Here is a 24,345-nt window from a genome sequence, read left to right as displayed (position 1 = left end):
TTTTTTCCTTAAATGTATTTTTTTTTTTTTGGAATAGCAGCCAAGATTTTAGGCCAGGACAAGCAGCTCTGCTGGCTCCTCCTTGTTGCAGGAACAATGGGATTTCTGTTACCCACACCCAAAACATTGTCTAAAGGAAATCTCCTTTACTTAATAAAAGTGGCTCCGATTCCCTCCCACCAGGTTCTTCACTGGCTCTAAAACTGCACAGGGCCGTTTATACAGCCACAGAAGGAATATGGACAAGTTTCTAAATGTAGCACCCTTACCTCTCAGGGCAAACTAGCTAAGCCCTTTAGGACAGGGATGCCTTAGGCAAACCCACGTGACATCTAATTACCCAAGTTGTCCCCTGCACAACTGGGGTAGGAAGTTCTGTGCTGTTGGGCTTCATTTGTCCCTCCCATGCTGCACTATAAATATAACTGAACTCTCTATCAGTACCATTGGTTCGGGGCAAAACCCATTTCTCTTGTGAAGCTTTCTGCTGAGAGCCCATCCTTGAAAGCTTTCTGTGATGGAAGCGGGAGGACATCTATGCAAAGCGAAAGAAATGGGAAAATATTAAACAAATTACTTTTCACCTGTGAGATTGTCCTCCCTTTTCTCCACAGCCTTATTTGCCTAGTCTATTGACATTTCAGACTAGAGGAAGATTACGCATAATTGTACCCGCCATTTCTTTATCTCTCGGAGGGTTCAAGTGACAGAGGTTGTTAGCCTGAGAAACAGGATGCTTGCATTATTGATTAGGCTATGCTGTTTTGACTGAAATAGTAGAGAATATTCTTGGCTGCTTTGCATGTGTCAAGTCAGCCTGCTTCTTGTCCATCAATTCTGGGGAGATTTTGTGGCTGCCGCATGTGTTAGACATTATGTCTCACGTTGTTCTTTCAGCCTGTCAGTCACCCTACCTGCTGTGCTGATTAAAAACCTTATCTCAACCCAAAAACTGTCTGCTGCTGTTTTTGTGTCTGTGACCATGGGGTAGTTGTTAGGCGCTTTGGGCGATCTTTCTCGTAGATTCCCACTGCTGCGTGTCTCAGCTGTTTGTATAGAGTGGAGGCTCACATAGGACTTTACCATTTTCAAATGATTTTACCATTTTTATTTTAGTTGTACTATAGGGGCAGCTGAAGATGAAAACAAACCACTTTGTTCCTTGATTACATTTCTGGCTTATGAAACCAGGCTGTAGAGTCATGGTTTTCAAGCTTTGGTACACAAAATGCAAATTTCTCGGTTCAACTGACAGAGATTTGGACGCAGTAGGTCTCAGATGGGACCCAGGAATCTGAATCTTAAACAGCCTGAAAATTCTGGTTATCAATGCAAAATGGGACATACAGCAAGAAATGTAGCCCCACAGCATCAAAGAGTCGAGTGGAGGTTAGGAAATCAGGATTCTGTCTTAGTAGCTTCATGACAAGTCAATGAGAATGTTGAGGGTAAATCCCAATACCTCAATTTATAGCAAGCAGATTGTTAGCAACTTAAGGATATGACTTACATCTAATTTCTCTTTGGTTGTTAATGTACTCTGTACACTTGGTAGATAGTCACTAAATAATGAAATCTACTACTCGATTACCTTAACAAATTTAAGACATCTATTATCATATATAAAACAATTTTTTTTAAAGATTTTATTTATTTATTTGACAGCGAGAGAGGGAACACAAGCAGGGGGAGTGGGAGAGGGAGAAGCAGGCTTCCCGTTGAGCAGGGAGCCCAATGTGGGGCTCGATCCCAGGACCCCGGGATCATGACCTGAACCGAAGGCAGACGCTTAATGACTGAGCCACCCAGGCACCCCAATATAGAACAATTTTTATTGATGTGAGTCACAATAGAGAACCCAAAACTAGACCCCAAATATTTGAGAATTCAGTAGCATTTCAAATTAGTCCAGAAAAATAAAGGATTGGTTATTTCCTACATGGTATTGTAACTGATTTGGTATTTAGATTTAAAAAGAAGCTGGATTTCTACTTCACTCTTTACTCCCAAAAAAGTTATAGGTGAATTAAAGATCTAAACTGAAAATAAATAATGCAGTACACATTCTAGAGTAAAAAATGAAGGCTTCTTTTTAGTATCTTGGCATTACATAAAACCAACAAGTCTAAATGTTTAAGATAGATATCTTTGCCTACATAAACTATTGTATGATAAAGATATCATAGGGGCGCCTGGGTGGCTCAGTCGGTTAAGCGGCTGCCTTCGGCTCAGGTCATGATCCCAGGGTCCTGGGATCGAGCCCCCGCATCGGGCTCCCTGCTCAGCCAGGAGTCTGCTTCTCCCTCTCCCTCTGTCTGCTGCTCCCCCCTGCTTGTGCTCTCTCTCTCTCTCACTATCTCTCTCTCTGTGTCAAATAAATAAATAAAATCTTTAAAAAAATAAAAAAATATCATAAAGGAGTCAAAACTCAAGCTTAAAATTAAAGATGAAATTAGCAACTTGAGAAAGATTTTGAACAGGCAGTTTTCACAGAAAAATAACCCATAAATAAACTGTAATTTATGAAATGATGTTTAACCCTGCTCAAAATTACGTAGATGCAAATGAAAATAAGATTATTTTTCATCTATTTCATAAAAACTAACATATTTTATAACATTGGCTTTGAGGAACGGTGAAGAGCACTTGAGCAATCTCTATACAAGTTTAAAACACTCATATTCTTTGATCCAATTGCACTTCTAAAAATGTATTCTAGAACTATAATTGTACATGCAACCAGAGCAAGGATGATATTTATAGCATTGTTTGTAATAGTTAAAAACTGGAAATGATGCAAATGATCATTAACAGAGGGCTGATTAAATAATTTATAGTCCATAATACTTTGCGCTATTTAAAAAGTATGGTTAGATCTGCATATCTGGTTGTGGAAAAAAACCACCAAAATACATCATTAAATTTAAAAAGAAGAAAGGGGTGCCTGGCTGGCTCTGTCGGAAGAGCATGTGACTCATGATCCTTAGGGTTATGAGTTTGAGCCCCACGTTGGGTGTAGAGATTACTTAAAATAAATAAATACGTTAAGTAAATAAACTTTAAGAAAATAAAAAGAAGTCAGGGTACTAAACAATGTGTATATTTCTATATAGTTGAAGGGGTTCAGTATAGGTACCCCTGTAGAATGTGCCATTTTGGCATGGGGATTATTTTGAGCTGAAGGCACTTGAGACCCTGTGGGCTCAAGAGAAACTTTGTCCCTCCCTTAACCACATAGAAGAATCTAAATTGGGGGTCTTTCCCAGAATAAGGGTTATTCACAGAGATAAATTTTATCTGAGTGGCCCATCTATATGGTAGGGCAACATCTAATTACCAAATATCTGCTCTTCTTATCACCCTGTAAAGTGCATTCCTCTCCTCTCAAGACCCAGGCCCCTCTCTCTGAAGTCCCAGACCACTATCGCCCAGACCCCTTTAATCTCCTTTTCCTTAGTTCAGAATGGCATATATACTTCATTTTGCCTGTCTTTGGAATTTCCATGTCTATGTGGATTCCCTGTATGTATGCCTATTTAATTTGATTTTCTCCTGTTAATCTGTCTCATGTTAATTTGGTTCTAAGTCCAGCTAAAAGAATCTTTGAAGGGACAGGACTTCTTGTTCCCTGACACAGTAAAACCTCAGAAAATGTGTCTATATATGTAGAAAATGTCAGAAAACATTAAGAAATTGTTAAAAATGGATTAATTTTGGAAATGGGAGTGAAGATTTTGGGGTAGAAGGAAGACTTATTTTTCATTATACATACTCTTGGATTGCTTGAAAATTTAAAATCTTGTCATGTATTATTAAAATTACTGAAGAATAAACTACTCGAGAAAGCAAGCATTTAACATGTCTCAGCTGTTCTGATTATAGCATAATGTTTGTGATAATCATACTCTGCTATTAGAAAGATCAAATTATGTTTAATAAAACAAATCAATTAAGCATATGAAACATTTACAAAGGTGGTTATTTAAAAAATATTCAGTGTATTGGGGCGCCTGGGTGGCTCAGTGGGTTAAGCGGCTGCCTTCGGCTCAGGTCATGATCCCAGAGTCCCGGGATCGAGTCCCGCATCGGGCTCCCTGCTCGGCAGGGAGTCTGCTTCTCCCTCTGACCCTACCCACCTCTTGTGCTCTCTCTCTCTCACTCTCAAATAAATAAATAAATAAAATATAAAAAAAAATAAAATAAAAAAATATTCAGTGTGTAGATGATGAAACTTCATTAAGAAAAATTCATGCGTTTAACCTAGCATGTATGAAATTCACTGTGTCATACCGCTGGGCAATGATGTTCCTGACACACTCTCCATAGCATGATATGCTCTCAGGTCCTTGCCTAGGAAAAGTGACTAGTGGGCCTGTCATCCCAGGGTCTTCAGCCAGTCTACCTTCTTGGAAAGGGGCACTCCAAATTTTAGCATCTGGGGAGTAACTATACATGAATGAGGAGTGGTTTGGCTTTCTCACCCACCAGCCCTACCAGTTATCCAAGAGGAGAATGGCCGGGTATGGGATAGAACTGTTAATAATACAGGAAAGCAACTACATAAAACAATGAGACTTAACATATTTTCGCTACCGGTACTTTACCTGGTTGTAATTGAAGATTGTTATTTCTCCATTAACTAAAAATTCATTTCCCCAGTTATAATTAAAAGTAATATATGCTCCAAAAAAAGTAATATATGCTCATTTTTGCAAGTGTGGAGAACTATAATTTATACTATATTAACAGGAAGAAATGCCTCTAAATTGTGAGCACAAATTCAGTTTCCTCCAACTTTTGTGTTCTGTTTATCATGTTAAAGAGAATTTGGACAGGGAATGGGAGTTATGTATAATTTACTTATATATACATAGGATAAATTCAGAAACATATAAAAACTAAAAATATCACTCCTTTCTTTTTTTTGTTTCAAGCTTTTATTTAATTCTAGTTAGTTAACATATAACGTAGTACTGGTTTCAGGTGTAGAATGTAGTGATTCAAACGTCACTCCTGAATAGGAAAATTGGGAGTCTGGGGAGAAGGAGAGGTCACAGGCAGAAGGGACTGTTTTGACAACTCCTTTGTCTAATTTATTTATTTTGCCACATCATGTTTAAAAAAGAATACAAAAGCACTGTAAACTTTAAAAATACTATAAGAACTTTCATATGAATCCCTAATATTCCTCATTCTTATACAGAAACATGAAATAAAAATGAAACCCGTTACTAAATCATAAACCAAATGAAAACAATTTAATAAGAGAAGACAAGAACCATCATATCTACTTAATCACGCAGATAAAAAAGAAAGAAGAATCAAAAGAAGGCACAAAGGGAAGGGAGAGAATAGAGCAAAATGTCTGAATGGAGGGAAAGGAGGCTATCCATAAGACTAGAGAGATTTCCTTCCCCTGAAGCTATAAAGGCTCAAGATTTCCACAGGAAGTCTGCTACTTTGAAAATGTACTGTGAATCCTTCGAGATGTAAATGATAGAAATTCATGAATAATGGTGACAACAATTGTCACCAGAAAAAGGTGAATGGATAGAGTGGATCCTAAGAGAAACCACTGGGTGGAGATAATGGAAATCTGAAAGGTGTAAGAACTGAAACAAATCAACTTATCACAGATAATGAATCACAGAACAACTGTTGCTTTCTTTGGTCTGTGTCTTTATGTGAAACAAGAGTTGCTTTTTGTATTGCACAGATCTTCTAGGCCCTCCCCTGGGGAGGTCCTTGCTAGTTTATTTCATAGCCAGTTCCTACAGAAATGGCACTGAGCAGAGTAGATGGAGAGAGGAACCTTGGAAGGATCATAATCTCTCGATAAAAGCCAGAGCTGAATCCTGAGGAGCTGGGTAGTTTTAGAGAGAGACATGGATTGGGAATATTGGAGTTAAGTGTCCTATAGCTGGCAAGTTGTAACATGTATTTTGTTGTTGTTGTTGTTTAGGAGGAACTGAGCTTTACCAATGTGAAATTAAAAAAAGGAAAAAAGGCACAATATTGAGAACTAATCAGTCCTCAGAACCATCTCATACTTTCTCTATGCATCCTTATCACAAATCCAAATACATAGTAATGGGTTAGAAAAATCTAAATAGTTATGTGTTTTATTTTTCTGTTTCCCCCTAGAATAATGTAAGTCTGGTAATGTTCTGTATCTATTATCTGAAATTTACAGTTCCTCTCCTGTTTTAAGTAAACATCAGGTACTTAGCTAATTAAATGTAATACTCATAGAGTCTTGTTTATAGGAAAGTGTCAACTTTCAGGATGTTGTGTGTAAGTCTTGATAAAATTACGTAGAAAATGAGTGTACTCTCTTTCCATAGGCTGACCTTGCAGTCACCACCGCCTGAAAATGGCTCAAAACAAAAAATGATCTAAGGGTTGAAACAAGATAAGATCAAATTGATGTCATGGTAATTACATGAAGGACCATTCAATCATTGGGTGGAATTTACTGTTGATCCCTGGGCTTAGATGCAGGTGGGAACATGCAGTTTTTATTACTCTGCTGGTATAAAAGACAAGTGTGGACTTTATTAACTGTAGTTACTGAGAAAACACAAGGCAAAGCTAAAATCCCTCTTCAGATCCACAATCAACTGCCCTGAACACATCCTGCAAAAAGTCCGGAGGAAGGTAATATGAATGAAACAATTTCTGGGATTTTAATTGAGTGAGGAGTAAAATATTCTATAGCAGAGGTCAGCTATGCATATGCCAGTGAGGAGAGAGACAGATATTTACACATTCTCTTTTCAGCACTCATGATTGAATTGGGAGGAAGTCTGCAAAACTGTGGTCTGTGATCACAGGCTAAGATGTTATTTAATGGAAACCAGAAACCAAATGTCTCCTGCTGAGATCTGCAAGTACCTGTCAGTATCTAAAAATTTTCTTCAAGAAATATTGGGTGTCATTTGAAAGACATTAGTTTGAGTGGCTTACAGGGGTGAGGTAGAAGGAGGATAGACATTATATAAGTTGCTGCTATTGTTTTACCATCAGTTTTTATTTATTTGTTTATTTATTTATTTAAAGATTTTAAAATTTATTTTAGAGAGAGGGAGAGAGAAAGCATGACCGAGCGTGTGAGTGGGGGCAGGGCCAGGAGAAGGAGAGAAAGAATCTTAAGCAGACTCCCTGCTGAGTGGGGAGCCAGACTCTCCTCCGCTGGATCCAAGGACCCTGAGATGATGACCTGAGTCGAAATCGAGAGTCGAACGCTTAACCGACTGAGCTACCCAGGGGCCCCAAATCAGTTTTTAAATGATGTATAGCTATATCTTCAATCTGGCCAGTGATAAAGCAGCTCACTTGTTTAGCCGAATGACCATAGCTTCTGGTATCTTTTGAATAGATGTTCTCCTGTAGACTTGAATACAGTAACACTGACAATTTTCAGACAACATTGTTTCCATTTTCTTCTTTCATAAAACGCTACAAAAATAAGAGTCAGTGCTATTTGTCCAGTTATTACTGATGATTTTGTAATTTTGAATCCCTTGAACAAATCTAGTTGGGTGTGTTCCAATGAGAGTTTCTGGAAACTTTTGCTAACCTTAGTTATATTTACATGAGCACTAGTTGAAACGGCAGCTTACTGGGAAATTGAGACTAGAAAATAAAAGTGCTCTCTTGTCCCTCTTTATTAGTGTTGAGGAACAGGATTTGGACACATGGAAGAATTATGGGTCCCTTGGGAATACAGAAACTCCATTTAAACTTCACAGGAACTTTTATTTCTTAAGCACTTACAATCCTTTCCCCACTCAAAAATAAGATTTTTTTATGTTAGATCAGAGGAATCTTTATAATTTTCTGACGATGTCTTTTAAATAATTACTTGACCTAACACCAAATCAATTATTTAAAATATTAGTCATCCAAATTGCATTGTAATACTTTGCTATAGTCTTGAAATATTTAAAAAAAAGATAAGAACAGTTACCATTTATGAAAAGCTCATGTGCTTTCATTTCAATTTTAACTTTGGTTTTGGTTTAAGTTTCTTTTCTCTCTCTTTTTTTCTTTTTCTTTTTTTGCAGTAATAGAGGTTTTGAAATTTTGAGTCATATTTCTTACCATTTCCTGCTGAAAAGGGTAGCATGTGAACAATGTTAGAAAAGCAATTGATTATGTTCCAGAACAGATTCTCGGTTTCATTGTACATTTCTTATAAATGTGGGACTCAAATTTACATGAAAACTCAAAGTAAGAGCTGGGAAATAGAAATAGCAAAATTAGAAGGTAATGTGCATCTTTTTTTTTTTTTTTTGAAGGTAATGTGCATCTTGTTCAAAAAAAGATCAAGATAATGTGCTTTCACAAAGAGAAAATGTACAGGAATCAATTAATATTTCCATTGAGAACAGTATGACCCATAGCACCAAACTTCTATTTTTACAGATTGTGAATCCTAGAGTAGTTTGGTATCAATTTATGATCTTTGCAAATTCTGGTTTTGGTGTATAACATTTCAGCATTACCTATTGTAATGTTGCACAAAGTAATCTGGCAATTTCTTGGTTCATCAGACTCAGAGATAACATTATAAAAATGCTCTAGCGTTCTTAATCTGCTGGGGTCTAAGACAAAGAGAGGGTTTAGAGGGGGTTTAGGCTGAACTGAGTGTGGAATCAAGGGCAATATTGGGAATCAAATTAGAAAAGACAGTTGTTAACAACATGATCTATATGTAAATCAATGTCCTAAAGGCGGTAATGGATTAACTAAGTACTTCTGGGCCATAGGGGTGGTACAGGTGGAAAAAGTATGATCTTAGGATCGGATTACTTTCCAAATGATCTTGGCAGATCCCTTTAATTATCTGAAGTGTAGTTTTCCAGTCTATGAAATAGGTGCCATAATAATGCTTTCCTCATGGAGGTGTAAAGAGAATCAAACAAAGGAATGTACGTGAAAACCAGTGCTTCCCCCTTTCTCCCCCAGTCAGACACTAGTCGTCATACTTGATCAGGTATCAAATGCCTTTTTATCCAAATGAAATAGCTTTCTTAAGGCTGTTCTGAAGAAGGTGAAGTCAGATAAATACGTAAAATAAAAAATTACATGGGCAAGTTATATTTAAGCTGGCACAACATAATGTTGCTCTAAACAAAAAATGTAAGCATCTTATTTAGGGATATACCATCTGAAAAAATCATTTAAGAACTTCATTGTAAAATATAAAGATTTGAAGGCAGTATAGTGAAGTGTGGTTCAGAGCCTGGAGTTTAGAATTGTAAAGCGATATTCTAAAATCTTGGCTCCACGAGCAACAAATTTTCTGACTTTTTCTGGGTTACTTTGCCTCAAGAATTTCTTTATCTGCCAAAATGAAAAGAATACTTCACAAGATTGTCATGAGTATTGAATATGTTTATGTGTTCAAGGTGCCCAAAAGAACATCCAGCACACACAAGTGCTCCATTAAATGTAGGAATTATTTTTAAAGTAGAGAGTTATTATTATTCCCGAAGTCAGTGTTGCAGATACTGTGTAGAATGCTAACTCCAAATTTTTTTTTCACACGTTGCTACATTTCCCAAATAGAGTAACTGAATACGTGTTATATAAATATCCTCCCACAAAGGAAAAGTAAGGAGACAGTAGAAAGAAGAGAAAGCAGAAAGGCAAGATTGGGGTCCTATATTTCAGACCCTGGAGGAAAAATTTTTGTTATGAGAGAGCAGTAGATAATTGTTCCAGGGATCTATTGCTGTGCATCAAACTACCCCAAAACTTAGTGGGTACAAGTTATTGCTCTCTCATGGTTCTGTAGGTAGCCCCGGGCTCACCTGGGCAGTTTTTAACTCGAGTTTCTCATGTATTTGTGATCAGATAGTGGCTGGGGTTGGAGTCCTCTGGAGGCTCAACTGGACTGGTCATCTAGGATGGCTTCTTCATTTCTTACTTCTTGGACTTCTTTTTTCTCTCCATGTGGCTTGGCTTCTTATCGTAGGGTGGTCTCAGAGTAGTAGCACTTTCTATATGGCAACTGTCTTCTAAGAGACAGGAAGCAAGAACTGCCAGGAGAAGACCGGGATACAGCCAACAACTGGCCCAATGTTGCTCCTGCCATATTCTATTGGTTTCGGTGGTCAGAGGGCCTACCTCACTCAAATGGGGTACAAAAATAGACACACTGTGGGTTTTGTTTTTTTTTTTTAAGATTTATTCATTTATTTGAGAGACAGCATGAGCGGGGAGCGGCAGGCAGAGGGAGAGGGAGAAGCAGATTCCCCATTGAGCAGGGAGCCCGATGTGGGACTCGATCCCAGGACCCTGAGATCATGACCTGAACCGAAGGCAGATGCTCAACTGACTGAGCCACTCAGGCGCCCCTAGACACACTGTGTTTTGACGTGGAAATGGCAAAGTCATAGTACAGAAGGAATGTAGGCTGAGAGATATTTTTGTTGCCATCTTTGGGAAGTACAACCTGCCATAGAAATGAAAACTTAGGGGAAATGAACAACAAAGGAGCTTCTCTTTGAAGCTCTTCTGCTGTTTTTATCGCAGAAAAATAAATCCTTATAAAATAAGGTGCCAGGGAAGAGAAATCAATAATCCTGGCCTCTCTATTCTATTATTGAAAAACTTCGAGGCAAATGAAATATGTTTTTATGCTTTAATGCTTTTAAATGGGAATGATGCTTGGTGTGTCAAAAGATTGCATAAAAATAGCTCAGATAAACATAACAAAATACAATGCACAAATTTTAAAAGTTAAAAGAAACATTCTTATATTACTATAATAATGCTCCATATAAAACTTTTCTAGCTTTTAGGTATTTTACTTTTCTGAGTGTTAAATTGATACTATCCAATATTTTATTCCTGCCAGCATTTATTACTCTAATAATGTTAATTTAAAAAATTGGGTATCTTAAAACAACAAACATTTGACATTCTCATTTAGAACAATATTTTATGGTGCATAGAGCCTGTCTTATCAAAATTTCTGATTGATTTAGTATGCAGACAATTTAAAAAATGCTGATGTGCTAGGAAAACCAGAGGGTAATGGAAAAACCAAGATTTTAATTACATAATTAAGTTAACATTGTAAGTGCTTTTAAATAACAATTAAAGTAGAAAGTATGCATCTTATTATAAGCCCCTTAAATTTATTCAATTAAGAAAAGAAACTTCTTGGGGCGCCTGGGTGGCTCAGTCTTTAAGCGTCTGCCTTTGGCTCAGGTCATGGTCCCAGGGTCCTGGGATCAAGCCCCACATCGGGCTCCCTGCTTGGTGGGAAGCCTGCTTCTCCCTCTCCTACTCCCCCTGCTTGTGTTCCCTCTCTCACTGTGCCTCTCTCTCTGTCAAATAAATAAACAAAATCTTAAAAAAAGAGAAAAGAAACTTCTTAAAATATTATGGTTAAAAGAATGGTCATAAAGGGATTAAAATCATTTTCATAAATCCATAAGCCCTTCAGGTTTCTTCTAATTACTGCTTGCTTTTTTCCTTTATTTTTAAAATAAATATTTTTTAAGATAACTATCTTAAGGTCATCTTTTGTTTGGTGCTTCTTTGTGGAAACCCCTGTTTTTTGTAAAGCATAAATTGTACAAGTTGTGCTGTATATTTCTCTTGTCCATGGGACCCTTTTTTTCCATTTTCTTTCTCCCCATTTCATCTGGAAAACAAGTTGGCTCCCTTTAAAGATTTTGTGAAAGCACTGTTGTTGTTGTTGTTGTTTTCGTAAAGCACTTTTTGGCATTTAATAAACCTTCTCCCTCCACAAGGCTTCCAGCTACCAGGACACAACCTGCTCCCCCCCGCCCCCCATTTCTTCTCCTCAGCTCTTCTACTGAAGAATTTGACCTTCACCATGACAGGCTGTTCTGGGAGCTTTCCCTTTCCCCAAACTTCACAATAGCCAGATCGCACCACATCAATGATAGGAGCAGCTCCAGTCCTGTTGTTTCTGGCTGCATTTCCCCCGAGTCTGCTGACGGACTTGGTCCCACAGTTTATCAAGGTTGACAGCTGGGCAGAAGCTCTGGTTCCTCGTTAAGTGGTCATGCCTCATACCAACTTCTCCAAAGTAACCTGGGTGTTATTTGTCCAAGTTGATCCTGTGCCGATGATGGAAGCACCAGCATGACCCTGGCCACTGGGTGCTTCCAGTGCTTGTCCAGGCGGCCGTGGCCATGACTCATGTGCCCGCAAAGTTTCTGGGTCTTCCTCAGTCTGGATGGCATGTGAGCAGCCCCAATGAAAGAGGCACAAAATGCTCTTAAGTGATTGATAGACAGAAATCCCATCCCAAATATTGCCACTGAGCTGTGTGACTTCACTTGGCCTTATTTTCCTCGGGATCCTGGGGCGCTTTGAGGCACTGGTTGCCTCCTGTAGCTGCTTCATAAATTATGGGGACTACTGGATCCATGAAACTCCTGCACAAATATCAAAATACTAAAATATGTATTTACTGCTGTAGAGATTCTCTTTCGTTCACGAAGATGTTCTTTATTCTCATTTGCTTGTCATCTCTCCTTTTTCATGTCCTCCACCCAGCAAATGCCTCGGTGTCGACAAATGCTTTCATTACAGCATTCTTCACTCTCAAAGTTACTTGCTTTTGTATCTGGGTCAGATAGCAGGAATCTTATTCAAGTTTGTGTCATCCGTGCTTGGCACGGTGCCTGACATGTAGCAGGTGCTTATTCAAAGTCTTTAAACCTTTCAAGGGTTCAACTTGGACCTTACATTTTGCACTTAACAGCACTGAGCTCCCATCAAATTATCCCAAACTCGTCTTTTTATTTACTTATTTTTTTTTTATTTTTTTATTTTTATTTACTTATTTTATTCTATTTTTAAATTATTTTTTAAAGATTTCATTTATTTGAGAGAGCTAGCACGAGAGAGAGAGCAAGCATGAGTGTGTGTGGGGGGGCTTGAGGGAGAGGGAGAAGGAGACTCCTACAGAGCAGGGAGCTCCACGGGAGGCTCAATCCCAGGACCCTGGCATCATGACCTGAGCCAAAGGCACTTAACTGACTGAGCCACCCAGTTGCCCCCCCAACTCATCTTTTTATAAGATAGAGAAAATAGTAATTATCTATATCCAAGAGTGGATGAAATAACTGGGGACAGATTGAGGGAGCATTAACCAGTCTCTCCTTGTCCCCCCAATTGCTCAGCCATCCACATCACCACCTTTGGAAAAACTATCAGTGAATGTGTTAACGGGTCTGAAGGTGTCTGTGGTGCTTGGAAGCAATGTTTGAATGTCTACTTGGAAGAACTGGGAACCTGGAGGATTATTGAGGCTAAGGGCTGGAGCATGGGATCATGCAAGACACTCAGGCTGGACCTGCGGTGCAGAACACATTACAAGAACAAGGTTGAAACCCACTTACTGCAACTAGAGTGCATGAGCAAAGAAAAATAGTTGCCAGGGTCACTCCAAGCTGAGTTTCCTTACTACTGGCCCCAAACTCTTTAAATTTGTCCACCTGGAAACAGAGGTGGTCACTCAGCAGGAGGCAGAGGTGAGCCTACTCTGTGGAAGTTGTGGGATGATGGATTCCAAACATTCTACTTTCCCTTGTGACTTTCTTCCTTCAAATCTTTCCTCAAGGTGAGCTATGGCTATCTTCTCTCACCAGGCAAGACGCAAAACCAACAGGCCTATCCTCTGTTTAATAAACAATTATTGAATACCTATCTCATGCCAGGCAATGTGCCAGGGATTAAAGACTTTACTTTAAAGCTTCCCTTTCATTAGTTACTGGTCATTGAAGGCAGCTGGCTTTTCCTCTCCTTGGTAGTTAGCTGGGTTAGATGGGGCTAATGAGGTGAAACCTTAGGTTAACTAACCCTCTAGAAGTCAGTTAGATTTCTACCATTTTGTTAACAAAAAATTGTGCCTCTAGTCTTAGCCAGTCATCTCAAAAGCACGCTATGAGTCATACGGGCTTCTGGGTGTGGACAGTATGGATGAGTCACCCCTGCCATCACCACCTTGAGAAAAACTGAAAACCTTACTCTCTGGTGGGGGTGGGGCAGGGGGGGAGCAATGGCAGCGTCTTTGCAAGCGAAGGACGGGATGTCATATTGTACCAAACACTTGTAATCTTCTTGGAGCAATCTTTTATGTATATGTACATTTCTGTATATGTGTGTATACCTGGGTGTACAGATCTGTACACACATAGAGACACACACATCTACCCATATATAAGTGTATAAAAACATATGTAATTAGCCTTGAGGTCTTTCCATACTCTGGCAGACAGGCCAGGATTGTTGATAGACAGGCACCTAACTTTATAGGGATTTTTTTTTTTAGATTTTATTTATTTATTTGAGAGAGAGAGAGAGCATGAGAGGGGGGAGGGTCAGAGGGAGAAGCAGACTACCCGCTGAGCAGGGAGCCCAATGTGGGACTCTATCCATGGACTCCAGGTCATGACCTGAGCTGAAGGCAGTCGCTTAACCCACTGAGCCACCCAGGTGCCCCAAGGATTTTTTCCTGTGATAAAAACAGAGCAGAGGGGCTGCAAAGAGAAGCCCCCTGGTTATTCATTGCCCCTAAGTTTTCATGTGATAGCAGGTTGTGTTTCCAAAGAATGCCACAAAAGTATCTTAGACTAAATTCCCTCTGTAGCATGAGAGTATGTGTGCCGCATCCACATCAAAAAGTGGAGTGTCCATTTTTGTACCCCATTTGACATACAGGGTGTGTGTGTGTGTATGTATAGGATACTTGGTCTATCTATCTAGCTAGCTTGTGTGTACTGGTAGAGAGTTTACCTATTTTGTAAATCATTAAATATATTAATTATATATAATCACAATAAATAATACTATGAAAACATTAAATAATGATATTAAATTCTGGCAATAATATTCTTTTATACTTTCAAGAATGCTATCTTTTTCTCAGTCTTATCAAGAATTTAAATTTGTGCACACATATAGTTTGATGTAAACTCAGAGATGAGACACCCAATTTAAACCTTGAAGCTCGTACGTATGCTTTTTATTAATGCTTTCTTTTTAAAAAAACATTTTATTTATTTATTTAGATGGAGAGAAAGAGAGAGAGAGACAGCGAGAGAGGGAACACAAACAGCGGGAGTGGGAGAGGGAGAGCAGGCTTCCCGTGGAGCAGGGAGACCGATGTGGGGCTCGATCCGGGGACCCTGGGACCATGACTTGAGCCAACGGCAGACACCCAACGACTGAGCCACCCAGGCGCCCCGGATGCTTTCTTTTAATTCTTATGACTTTTATATCTTAGCATAGAGTGGCTTCTATCTGTGGCATATTTAACACTTATAGTTTCACATATTGGCCAGCTACAAATTAGGGAATTCTGTGAGAACATACGGTCTCTAATGAATTTATTATTTGAAATTATTTTACTTTATTAAACATTTATTCTAAGTCCCCATTCAAGAGTTATCTTGTTCCTTCATGACAGTTCTACATTAGCAACTTTGGGTCGATACTATTATTGCTGTTCTAAAGTCCCAGTGCAACATAATTGCATCTACCCTGTGCAAGACGCTAGGCCGGGGATGGTGGTGGATCAGAGGGGCATAGTTTCTACCCTTAGGAGGTTTTTGCAGAAATGGAGAGACCAACATGTACATAACTGGCTAGAGTCAGGGCAGACTGCGGAACTTCATCTAAGAATTCTAAGCAAAACGGTAGGTGGATGCAATGGAGAGAATTATGTATTCTGGCTTTGGGGTTGTTTGAAACCTTCACGGGGAAGCTGGTGGCTGGGCAGCTCCTTAAAGGACTGAGGTGGATGGACTGAGATGGAGGAGAGAGGCTTTCCCGGCCAAGCTGAGAAAACATACATTCTCTCAGACTCACACCATTCTGATGGGGCAGGCGGCGGGAGGTAGAGCATGTTGAGTGCATGCTGGAGATGCACCGTGGGGTCAGATGTACAGAGTCTGTGAAGTCTGCAAGGTACTCACTCGGAATGCCAAAAGAGGCTGAGGTGAGGAACTCTGATTTATATTGAGCATATTGTGCAAAATTGCATAAATCCCAGCAGAACGTAATTATTTTTCCTGTCCTGATGTTTTTCTCCCAAATTCCAAAACAGAAGGACCTAAAGGTGATTAGAATGATAAAAATATTTACTAAAATGTTTTCAAGATTTGAAGGTTAATCCTTTTCTGCTTGATTAACCCCATTTCTTTTTAAAATAAAGATAAATTCACTTCTGTTACTGAAAGCTACAGCAATGGTGACTTTGGTTCTGCTTTTTCAATCTTCTCTTCATTTTATCATAAAGCAGATTCTGAAATGTGCGTTGACTTCATACTCTCACATTCTGCAATCTTGTTATAAATGTTTCTCTCTGAATTAATTCTGATATAATTGTTCGCTGCATAATGCTGAATTTTCATAATATATGAGCTGCAATATCAAAGCACAAAAATGATACTAGTTTAAAAAAGGAAACCAGTTTCAATTCTGAAAATTTCCTTGTGGCTTTGTATATCACTTAAGCGGTGGTTCTCGGATTTTTTGGTCTCAGAAACTGTTTATGTTCTTAAAAATTGTTGAGGAGTCCAAAGAATTTTTTATGAAGTTATATTTCTCAATATTTACTGATTTAGAAATGTTAGAAAAAGTTTTAACATATGTATTCATTTTAAAACAGTAAGAATTAACCCATCACATGTTAACACAAATATACATTTATAAAAAAATGAAAACTTCCAAAACAAAAAAATTAGTAAGAAGGGTGGCATGGTTTTATCTTTCTATAATTTTTTTTGAAAAACTGGCCTAATAGAACATAGCTAGATTCCCATGTGCATCTTTACTCCATCTGTTGCAATTGCACATGTCATGTAGCCTCTAGAAAATTTCTCTGAAGACTCATGAGAGGCTGAGAACGAAAAAGGTGAATAGTATCTTAGAATTACTATGAAAATCATTTTTACCTCACAAACTCACTGAAAAGTGTTGAGAGTCCCCAGATCACACTTTGAGAACCACCAACTTAGAACAATGTTTGTTTGGTGCTAATTAGGTGTGGAGATAAATAAAACCTATAATTACTTATGTATAAGTATATACGTCAGGGAGAAATAATAACATACCTTTGTTTTAGCCGTACCTATATTTATACGGTTTGTTTTTCTATATTATAAACTGTTAGTTCTGCTGACAATTTTTTTTTCTTAAAAGATGTATAGGTTGATATAAACCTTTGGCAAAAATATGGCCTCATTCTGTCAATCTGCCTGAAAAATAACCACAAATTTTGACTCATGCAATTTTAAATCTTATTTTAGAATGCCTTTTTTTTTTAAATAAACTTTTTGTTTTAAAAATTATAGATTTAGAAGTTGCAAAAATATGTACAGAGAAGTCCTGGGTATACTTCAGCCAGTTTCTCCCAAAGATAATACTGTGCCTGGCTGTAGTAGGATGTGAAAACCAGGAAATTGACTTTGGTACAACCCACAGAGCTTAGTCAGATTTCACTGGTATTGTGTGTGTGCGCGTGTATGCGTGTGTGAATGTGTGTGTAGTTCCATGCAATTTTATCCCATGTGTACAATAGTGTGACAAATATCACAATCAAGATTCAGAACTGTTCCATCACCATGTGGCTCTCTTTATAGCCACACTTATCCCCACCTCAACTCCCTCCCCAACACTAACTCCTTAAAACTGCTGATTTATTTGGCATCTCTCTAATTTTATTTTATTATATAGAGTGTTATATAAATGGAATCATGCAGCATGCAACCTTCACTCAACACAATATCTTTGAGATCTATCTGCCTTGCATGTGTATCAATAATGTGTTCTTTTTGTTGCCACATAGTATTCGCTCGTGTGGATGTACTATTGCTTCTATAACTATTTATCTATTGAAAGCAGTTTGGATGGTTTCCAGTTCTTGCCTATTATAAATAAAGCTGCTCTGAACCTTTGTATACAAGTTTTGTAGGAACATAATTTTCATCTCTTTGAGATAAATGCCTGAGTACAACTGTTGGGTTATATGGTAAGTTTTATAAGAAACCCCCAAATGGGGCGCCTGGGTGGCTCAGTCGGTTAAGCGCCTGCCTTCGGCTTGGGTCATGATCCCAGCATCCTGGGATCCGAGTTCCACATGGGGCTCCCAGGGAGCCTGCTTCTCCCTCTCCCTCTGCCTTCTGCTCCCACTGCTTGTGTGCTCTCTCCCTCTCTCTGACAAATAAATAAATAAAAATCTTAAAAAAAAAAAAAGAAAGAAGCTCCCAAATGATTTTTCATTTTATTTTCTCCCAACAATGTTTGAATTATCCTCTTTCTCTGCATCCATACCAGCATTTGGTATTATTATTATGTTTTGTTTTAGTTATTCTCATGGATATATACTAGTTCGCTGTAGTTTTAATTTGCATGTTACTAATGGCTGATGATGTTAAATGCTTTCCTTGTACGTATTTGCCATCTAGATATCCTTTCTGCTGCAAAACCCATTTTCTTCTTCTCTCTCTTTCTCTTTTTTAAAGATTTTATTTATTTATTTGAGAGAGAGAGAGAGAGAGAGTGGGGGAAGGGTAGACGAGATGGAGAGGGAAAATCTCAAGCAGATTCCCTGCTGAGTGCAGAGACTGATGTGGGGCTCAATGTCATGACCCTGAGGCCATGACCTGAGCGGAAACCAAGAGTCAGTCACCTAACAGACTGAGCCACCCAGGTGCCCCTGCAACACCCATTTTCTAATTGGATTTTTTTTCTGTTGAGTTTTGAGAGCTTATTGTCTATTCTAGATACTAGCCCTTTGTTGGATATGTGGCTTGCAAATATTTTCTTCAAGTCTGTGCCTTGTATTTTTATCTTCTTAACAAAGGATTAACCCATAATTTGGATGAGGTCCAATTTATTAATTTTTCTTTTATGGGTCATGTTTCTGTTGTTAACTCTAAAAACTCTTAACCTAGCCCTTGGTCCCCCAATTTTTTTTCTTTTTTTTAATAAAAATTTTATAGTTTCACATTTTACATTTGTCTATAATTCATTTTCAATGATTTTCATACAAGGTATGAGGTTTACATTCAATTTTTGTTTGTTTGCCTATGGATGTCCAGTTGTACCGACAGCCATTGTTGAAAAGGTTGAATTCCTGGTAAATTGTTTTGGCATCTTTGTCAAAAGCCAGCGGGCCATATTTGTGTGGGTCTATTTCTGGGTTCTCTGTTTTGTTCTACTGGTCTATGTATCTATCCCTCTGCCAGTATCACTCAGTTTTGATTACTGTTGCTGTACACTAAGTCTTAACACTGGGAATAGTGAGTCCTCCCACTTTTCTTTCTTAAATTGTTTTAGCTATTCTAGATCTTTTGCCTTTCAACAATGACCTTGTTTATGTCTACAAAAGCTGTTCTGGGGTCTGGATAGGCATTTCATTCAATAAAAAGATCAAATTGTAAATAATTGACATCTTTACCATGTTGAGTCTTCCAATTCATAAACTTGATATGTCTCTCCATTTATTTAGGTTTTCTTTAATTTATTTCATAATTTTCAGCATACAAGTCCTATATATATTTTGGTAGATTTAAACTTAAGTATTTTCTTTCCTTTTTTTTTTTAAAGATTTTATTTATTTATTTGATATATAGAGAGAGACAGCGATAGAGGGAACACAAACAGGGGGAGTGGGAGAGGGAGAAGCAGGCTCCCCGCCAATCAGGGAGCCTGATGCGAGGCTCGATCCCAGGACCCTGAGATCATGACCTGAGCCAAAGGCAGATGCTTAACGACTGAGCCACCCAGGTGCCCCAGTATTTTATTTTCTTTGGAGCAATTGTAAATGGTATTATGTTTTAAATTTGTTTTCACATTATTGTTTTTAGTATGAGGAAATGCAATTCATTTTTGTGTGTTGATCTTATGTCATGCAATCTTGTTGAACTCACTAATTAGTTCCAGGACCTTTTCTGTAGGTTCCTTTTTTTTTTTTTTTTAACATATACAGATAATTTTATTTCTTCCCTTTCAATTTGTGTGCCTTTAATTTCTTTTTCTTGCCATATTGCACTGGCTAGAACTTCCAGTAGTATACTGAATAACAGGTGAGAGTGGGCATCCTTGCCATGTTGCTGATCTTGGGGGGGAAACATTCGTTTTTCATCATTAGGTATGATGTCAGCTGCAGATTTTTTGTAAATGTTCTTTATCAAGTTGAGAAAACTCTTTTGGCTCTTGTTTGTGGAAACTTTTTATTATGAAAGAATATTGAATGCTGTCAAATGCTTTTCTGTGTCAACTGATATATCATATGATTTTCTTCTTTATCTTATTGATATGGTAGATTACATTAAATGATTTTCAAATATTGAACCAACCTTGCATATGTGAATTATTTGCAGTTGGTCATATACAAATCTTCTTATACATTTCTGGGTTCAATTTGCTATTATTTTGTTTAGGATTTTTTTTTTTAAATTTTTGCATCTAATTTCATGAGGTATACTGGTCTTTTGTTTTCTTTCTTTTGTTCATTCATTCTTTCTTTCTTTCATACTGAATTGGTCTGGTTTTTGTGTCAGGGTAATCGTGGCCTCGAAATATGAGTTGGGAACTATTCCTTCCTCCTCTATTTTCTAAAAGAGATTCTATAAAGTTGGGGCTAATTCTCCTTTAAATGTTCTGAATTGTCTTTTTATTGGTAATTGATGCTCTGTTCATCTTATCTCTCATGGTATGAACATGAGTAATCCATAACATTTTCACTTAAAAAATAGGAATAAAAACTTGCCCATTTTATCTTATATGAAGTTTTTGTAGGATTTGTAGGGATACAATCCAATTCCCTGTCACCCCATTCTCAGGTGCGGTGAGGTCAATGCTGGATACAGTCAATCACAGCTGACCTTGGCTAGCCTGATCTTATGCACTCAAAATGTTTAGGTAAAGCTGTATCTACAGGTATAAATAAGTCAAGAAATGCATTTAGGAAAACTTTGATAAACATTCTCTGCTGTCTACTCTTGCCACATTGCTGAGCTAGCATTTACTCTTGCACACTGATAATGAGCCTTAGAGCTCACTACCACCAGTGAATAAAAAGCAGGAAAGACATTGTCCTTACCTTCTGTTCTCCTACCTGGGGATGTAGGAATGGGAAGGATGAACTCAATTGCTTATACATTTTATATATCATATATAAGCTTATCTACTTTACATAAGCTTATCTCTCTCTCTGTCTTCTTAGACATTATCTAGTTTAAGTTTCATGTCTTACAAATAAGCACACTGAGACTTAGCAGAATGATATATTTAAAAAGATAATTTTTTATTAGCATCAAGTCCAATTCTATTAGTTTATATGTGAAATGGAAAGATTCGATTCCCTAGCTCTTTCCTAAGGAAAAATTGCTTTCTTATTTACATGGCTCCAGAGTATGTTTGGAGCTGTAAGCTAAGGGGTCAAGACACTGATGACTATTATTAGTAGTAATGTTAAACCTACTAGTTGTTTTGATGACTGGTAAGCCAATTTTAGAGTAATTTTGTTTTCCTTGTCTGTTTTGCAGGAGAGCCATGGATTATTACAGAAAATATGCAGCTGTCATTCTGGCCACATTGTCTGTGTTTCTGCATATTCTCCATTCCTTTCCTGATGGAGAGTTTGCAATGCAGGGTATGTGACCAAAAGAATTTGCAGTAATAGGAAAAACACAGATTTCTAGATGTACATCAATAACTCCATTAATTAGATTTCCACCTCCTTTTCAAATGTGATAAATCTTTGCTGCTGGATATATATCCAGGCACTTTTAGATTGTAAACATAAAGTTAAATTAGGTTCAGAAAATGTATAGTGAAAATTTATCTAACATGTCCATTTAAATAGCAGCATGTACATTTTCATCTGAACTATATTCCTTATTATTCTTTATCTGAGTTTTATAAGCAGAAAATGCTCTTTATTCACTTAGCTCAGTTTTTTTTTTTTTACATTTCTCCTAGAAGATTTGAGAAGATTTTAACATTGCCTTTGTAGATGAATTTTCACATCAGTTAACAAGTGAGAAAAACAAAACCATTTTATGCAGTGCATTTGTTTTGCTGTATTATTTGAAAAATCTCATATAGTAGCTGATATAATTCCTTATGCTATGAAACTGTGAGCTACTATTGGTTATGGTTTTTCTTAGACAATTGATAATATTTTAATCCCAGTTCTCAAGTGCAGATGCTCCATCTAATATCAGGCTCTCCACTCACCAAGCTTTCTTAATTCTGACATATTTTTCTCTGTCAATATTTGGAGTTTCCATGGGGGAAAACAATAGCATGTTCTAAAGGGGAAAATATTTTGCCTCTGGGCAAAATTCTCCTTTCAGGTGAGCATGGTGTTTTTATCTGTCAAGTTTTGTGCTCCCTATAGGCATGCTGTTAGCATTGGGAGAAAGAATCCATGGTTGAAGAGACAGAAACTACTACTCTTTTTTTTATGTTTATGTGAGAAGCTACTACTCTTGAGATCTCCCATGCATATCTGCAAAAATTATTTCCTGTGAAAATAAATATAATCAGTACAAATAGATACTATGCGTGAAAGTTAACAGCCAAAAAGTGTTTATTATTTTTCTTCTATTTCCAATGGAAAAAGAAAGCTACCATCTCATAATCCGGGAAAATTCAGTTTCTTTTTTTAAATTTATTTTTCAATTAAAAAAAATAAACTCTATGCCCAATGTGGCACTGGATTTTAGGATCCCTAGATCAAGAGTCACATGCTCCACCACCTTAGCCAGGTGCTCCTGTTTCTTTTTGAGTTATTCTTGGATTATTTTACTCTTTGCCTTTTTGGTGATAGGTTGCCCAGAATGCAAGCTAAAGGAAAACAAATACTTCTCCAAGTTGGGTGCCCCAATTTATCAATGCGTGGGTTGCTGCTTCTCCAGAGCATATCCCACTCCAGCAAGGTCCAAGAAGACAATGTTGGTCCCAAAGAACATCACCTCAGAAGCCACATGCTGTGTGGCCAAAGCATTTACCAAGGTGAGAACTTAGAAGGCTCCAGAAGTTTTCTAACAGTCCAACCTGAGAAATGTCCCCAGAACATATCCATGGGGTTTAATGTCAGAGGTGTCGAATGACCCATCCTTTGCTTGACATTGGTACAGGGATTTGTTCCCTTAAATCAAAAGTAACCTTTTGATTTAGGCTAGATTTATTCAGAATGACAGGAACAGCTGTGGAGGTGATGAGGGGTAGGTTGGAAGAGAGTATAACATACACACACAGTGCAAACCTAATCTTTTAGAGTGAAATATTAGCTGAAATGGAGAATGTGCAATGGAACAAGCATCTATTTAGTCCAGCTGGCTACAGACAATTTTATTTAACATTTTTCAATTTCGTCCATCCATCCATTTTTTTTTTCTCCCTTTCCCTTTAGGCCACAGTGATGGGAAATGCCAAAGTGGAGAACCACACGGAGTGCCATTGCAGTACTTGCTATTATCACAAATCTTAATGTTTTGCAAAGAGCATGTTGATGACTGCTGATTTCCTGGAGTGAAAAATTAATTTTTTCAGTGTTTATGGCCTTGTGAGATAAAACCCTCTTTTTCCTTACCATATTCCTTTTGGCATGCTTCGAGGACACTGCAGCTTTATTGCCTTTCTCTTTATCCTACAGTATAATCAGAAGTCTAGTTCTTTTCATTTGGAGTGAAGTACAGCATTTGGCATGACCATAAAAAGTTGGTTCCTCTGGAAATAAAGCCTTTTAAATCATCATTCTATCATTGGATTCTAATTTTTTCTTAAAAGTTTAAAGCCAGTTACTTTTGATAAGATTAATTGAAGGGAGTGAGCCAATGGGTGAGCTGGGGTTCCCCGTACTCAGTGACCCCAGAGAACATTGATTCCACCAAGACTTCTAGTTTTATAACTAACCAGTGGGCTAGTTATAAAACAATCTGTTGGGGTGAGGAAAGAAAACAAGAACTTCTACCGTTATTCATTTTTATATCACCCCTTTGATGACTTTTTTTTTTAAAGTACATATACATTAGTATGGTAATAAATGTATAACATTTATAAATAAATAATTATGCATATATTGAAGATGTTTGGTCAGACACTTTCTACTGGGAGAAGTGCGCAAAATTAGGAAAATACATTAGAGAGCACTGCTGTAAGTTTTGAGCAAGACAAAATCCTCCCCAGCCTGAAGTTTCTATCCACTTGGCTTATACCTAGCCAAAAAAAGAGTATATTTTATTAGTCCCTGGCAACTAGGTTATAATTGAATGGTAGCTAAGGAAAGAGCATTGTTGTCCTCAACTAAAATTGGGCATTGCTTTGATATTC

At 37.7% G+C, this 24,345-nt stretch overlaps 1 protein-coding gene and 1 pseudogene across 2 annotated transcripts; one reads left to right on the top strand and one right to left on the bottom strand.

Annotated features, from left to right (window-relative positions):
* Nucleotides 1–6,565: 6,565 nt before the first annotated feature.
* CGA (glycoprotein hormones, alpha polypeptide) lies at nt 6,566–23,598 on the top strand. Of its 2 annotated transcripts, none has more exons than XM_034990498.1 (4): nt 6,566–6,657; nt 21,552–21,658; nt 22,841–23,025; nt 23,426–23,598. In XM_034990498.1, the coding sequence occupies exons 2-4, from the start codon at nt 21,559–21,561 to the stop codon at nt 23,501–23,503; spliced, it is 363 nt and encodes a 120-aa protein (XP_034846389.1). In that variant the 5' UTR covers nt 6,566–6,657; nt 21,552–21,558; the 3' UTR covers nt 23,504–23,598. The 2 variants fall into 2 exon arrangements, with proteins under 2 accessions (XP_034846389.1, XP_034846390.1); XM_034990499.1 differs by lacking the exon at nt 6,566–6,657 and adding an exon at nt 15,585–15,994.
* On the bottom strand, nt 11,659–12,230 carry LOC118001065 (annotated as a pseudogene).
* Nucleotides 23,599–24,345: the final 747 nt, after the last annotated feature.

This window comes from Mirounga leonina, unplaced genomic scaffold (assembly GCF_011800145.1).
Source record: "Mirounga leonina isolate KUSES-001 unplaced genomic scaffold, KU_Mleo_1.0 Mir_53, whole genome shotgun sequence".
Classification (NCBI taxonomy): Eukaryota; Metazoa; Chordata; class Mammalia; order Carnivora; family Phocidae; genus Mirounga; species Mirounga leonina.
The sequence above is the reverse complement of the archived record's forward strand: the minus strand, read 5'-3'. Positions and strand labels throughout refer to the sequence as shown.

Bases quoted from the DNA above. Each gene is read 5' to 3' on its own strand.
- CGA (XM_034990498.1), top strand. From the start codon at position 21,559: ATGGATTATTACAGAAAATATGCAGCTGTCATTCTGGCCACATTGTCT. The intron at 21,659-22,840 runs GTATGTGACCAA...TTTTGGTGATAG, and splicing joins TGGAGAGTTTGCAATGCAGG to GTTGCCCAGAATGCAAGCTA. The intron at 23,026-23,425 runs GTGAGAACTTAG...CTTTCCCTTTAG, and splicing joins TGGCCAAAGCATTTACCAAG to GCCACAGTGATGGGAAATGC.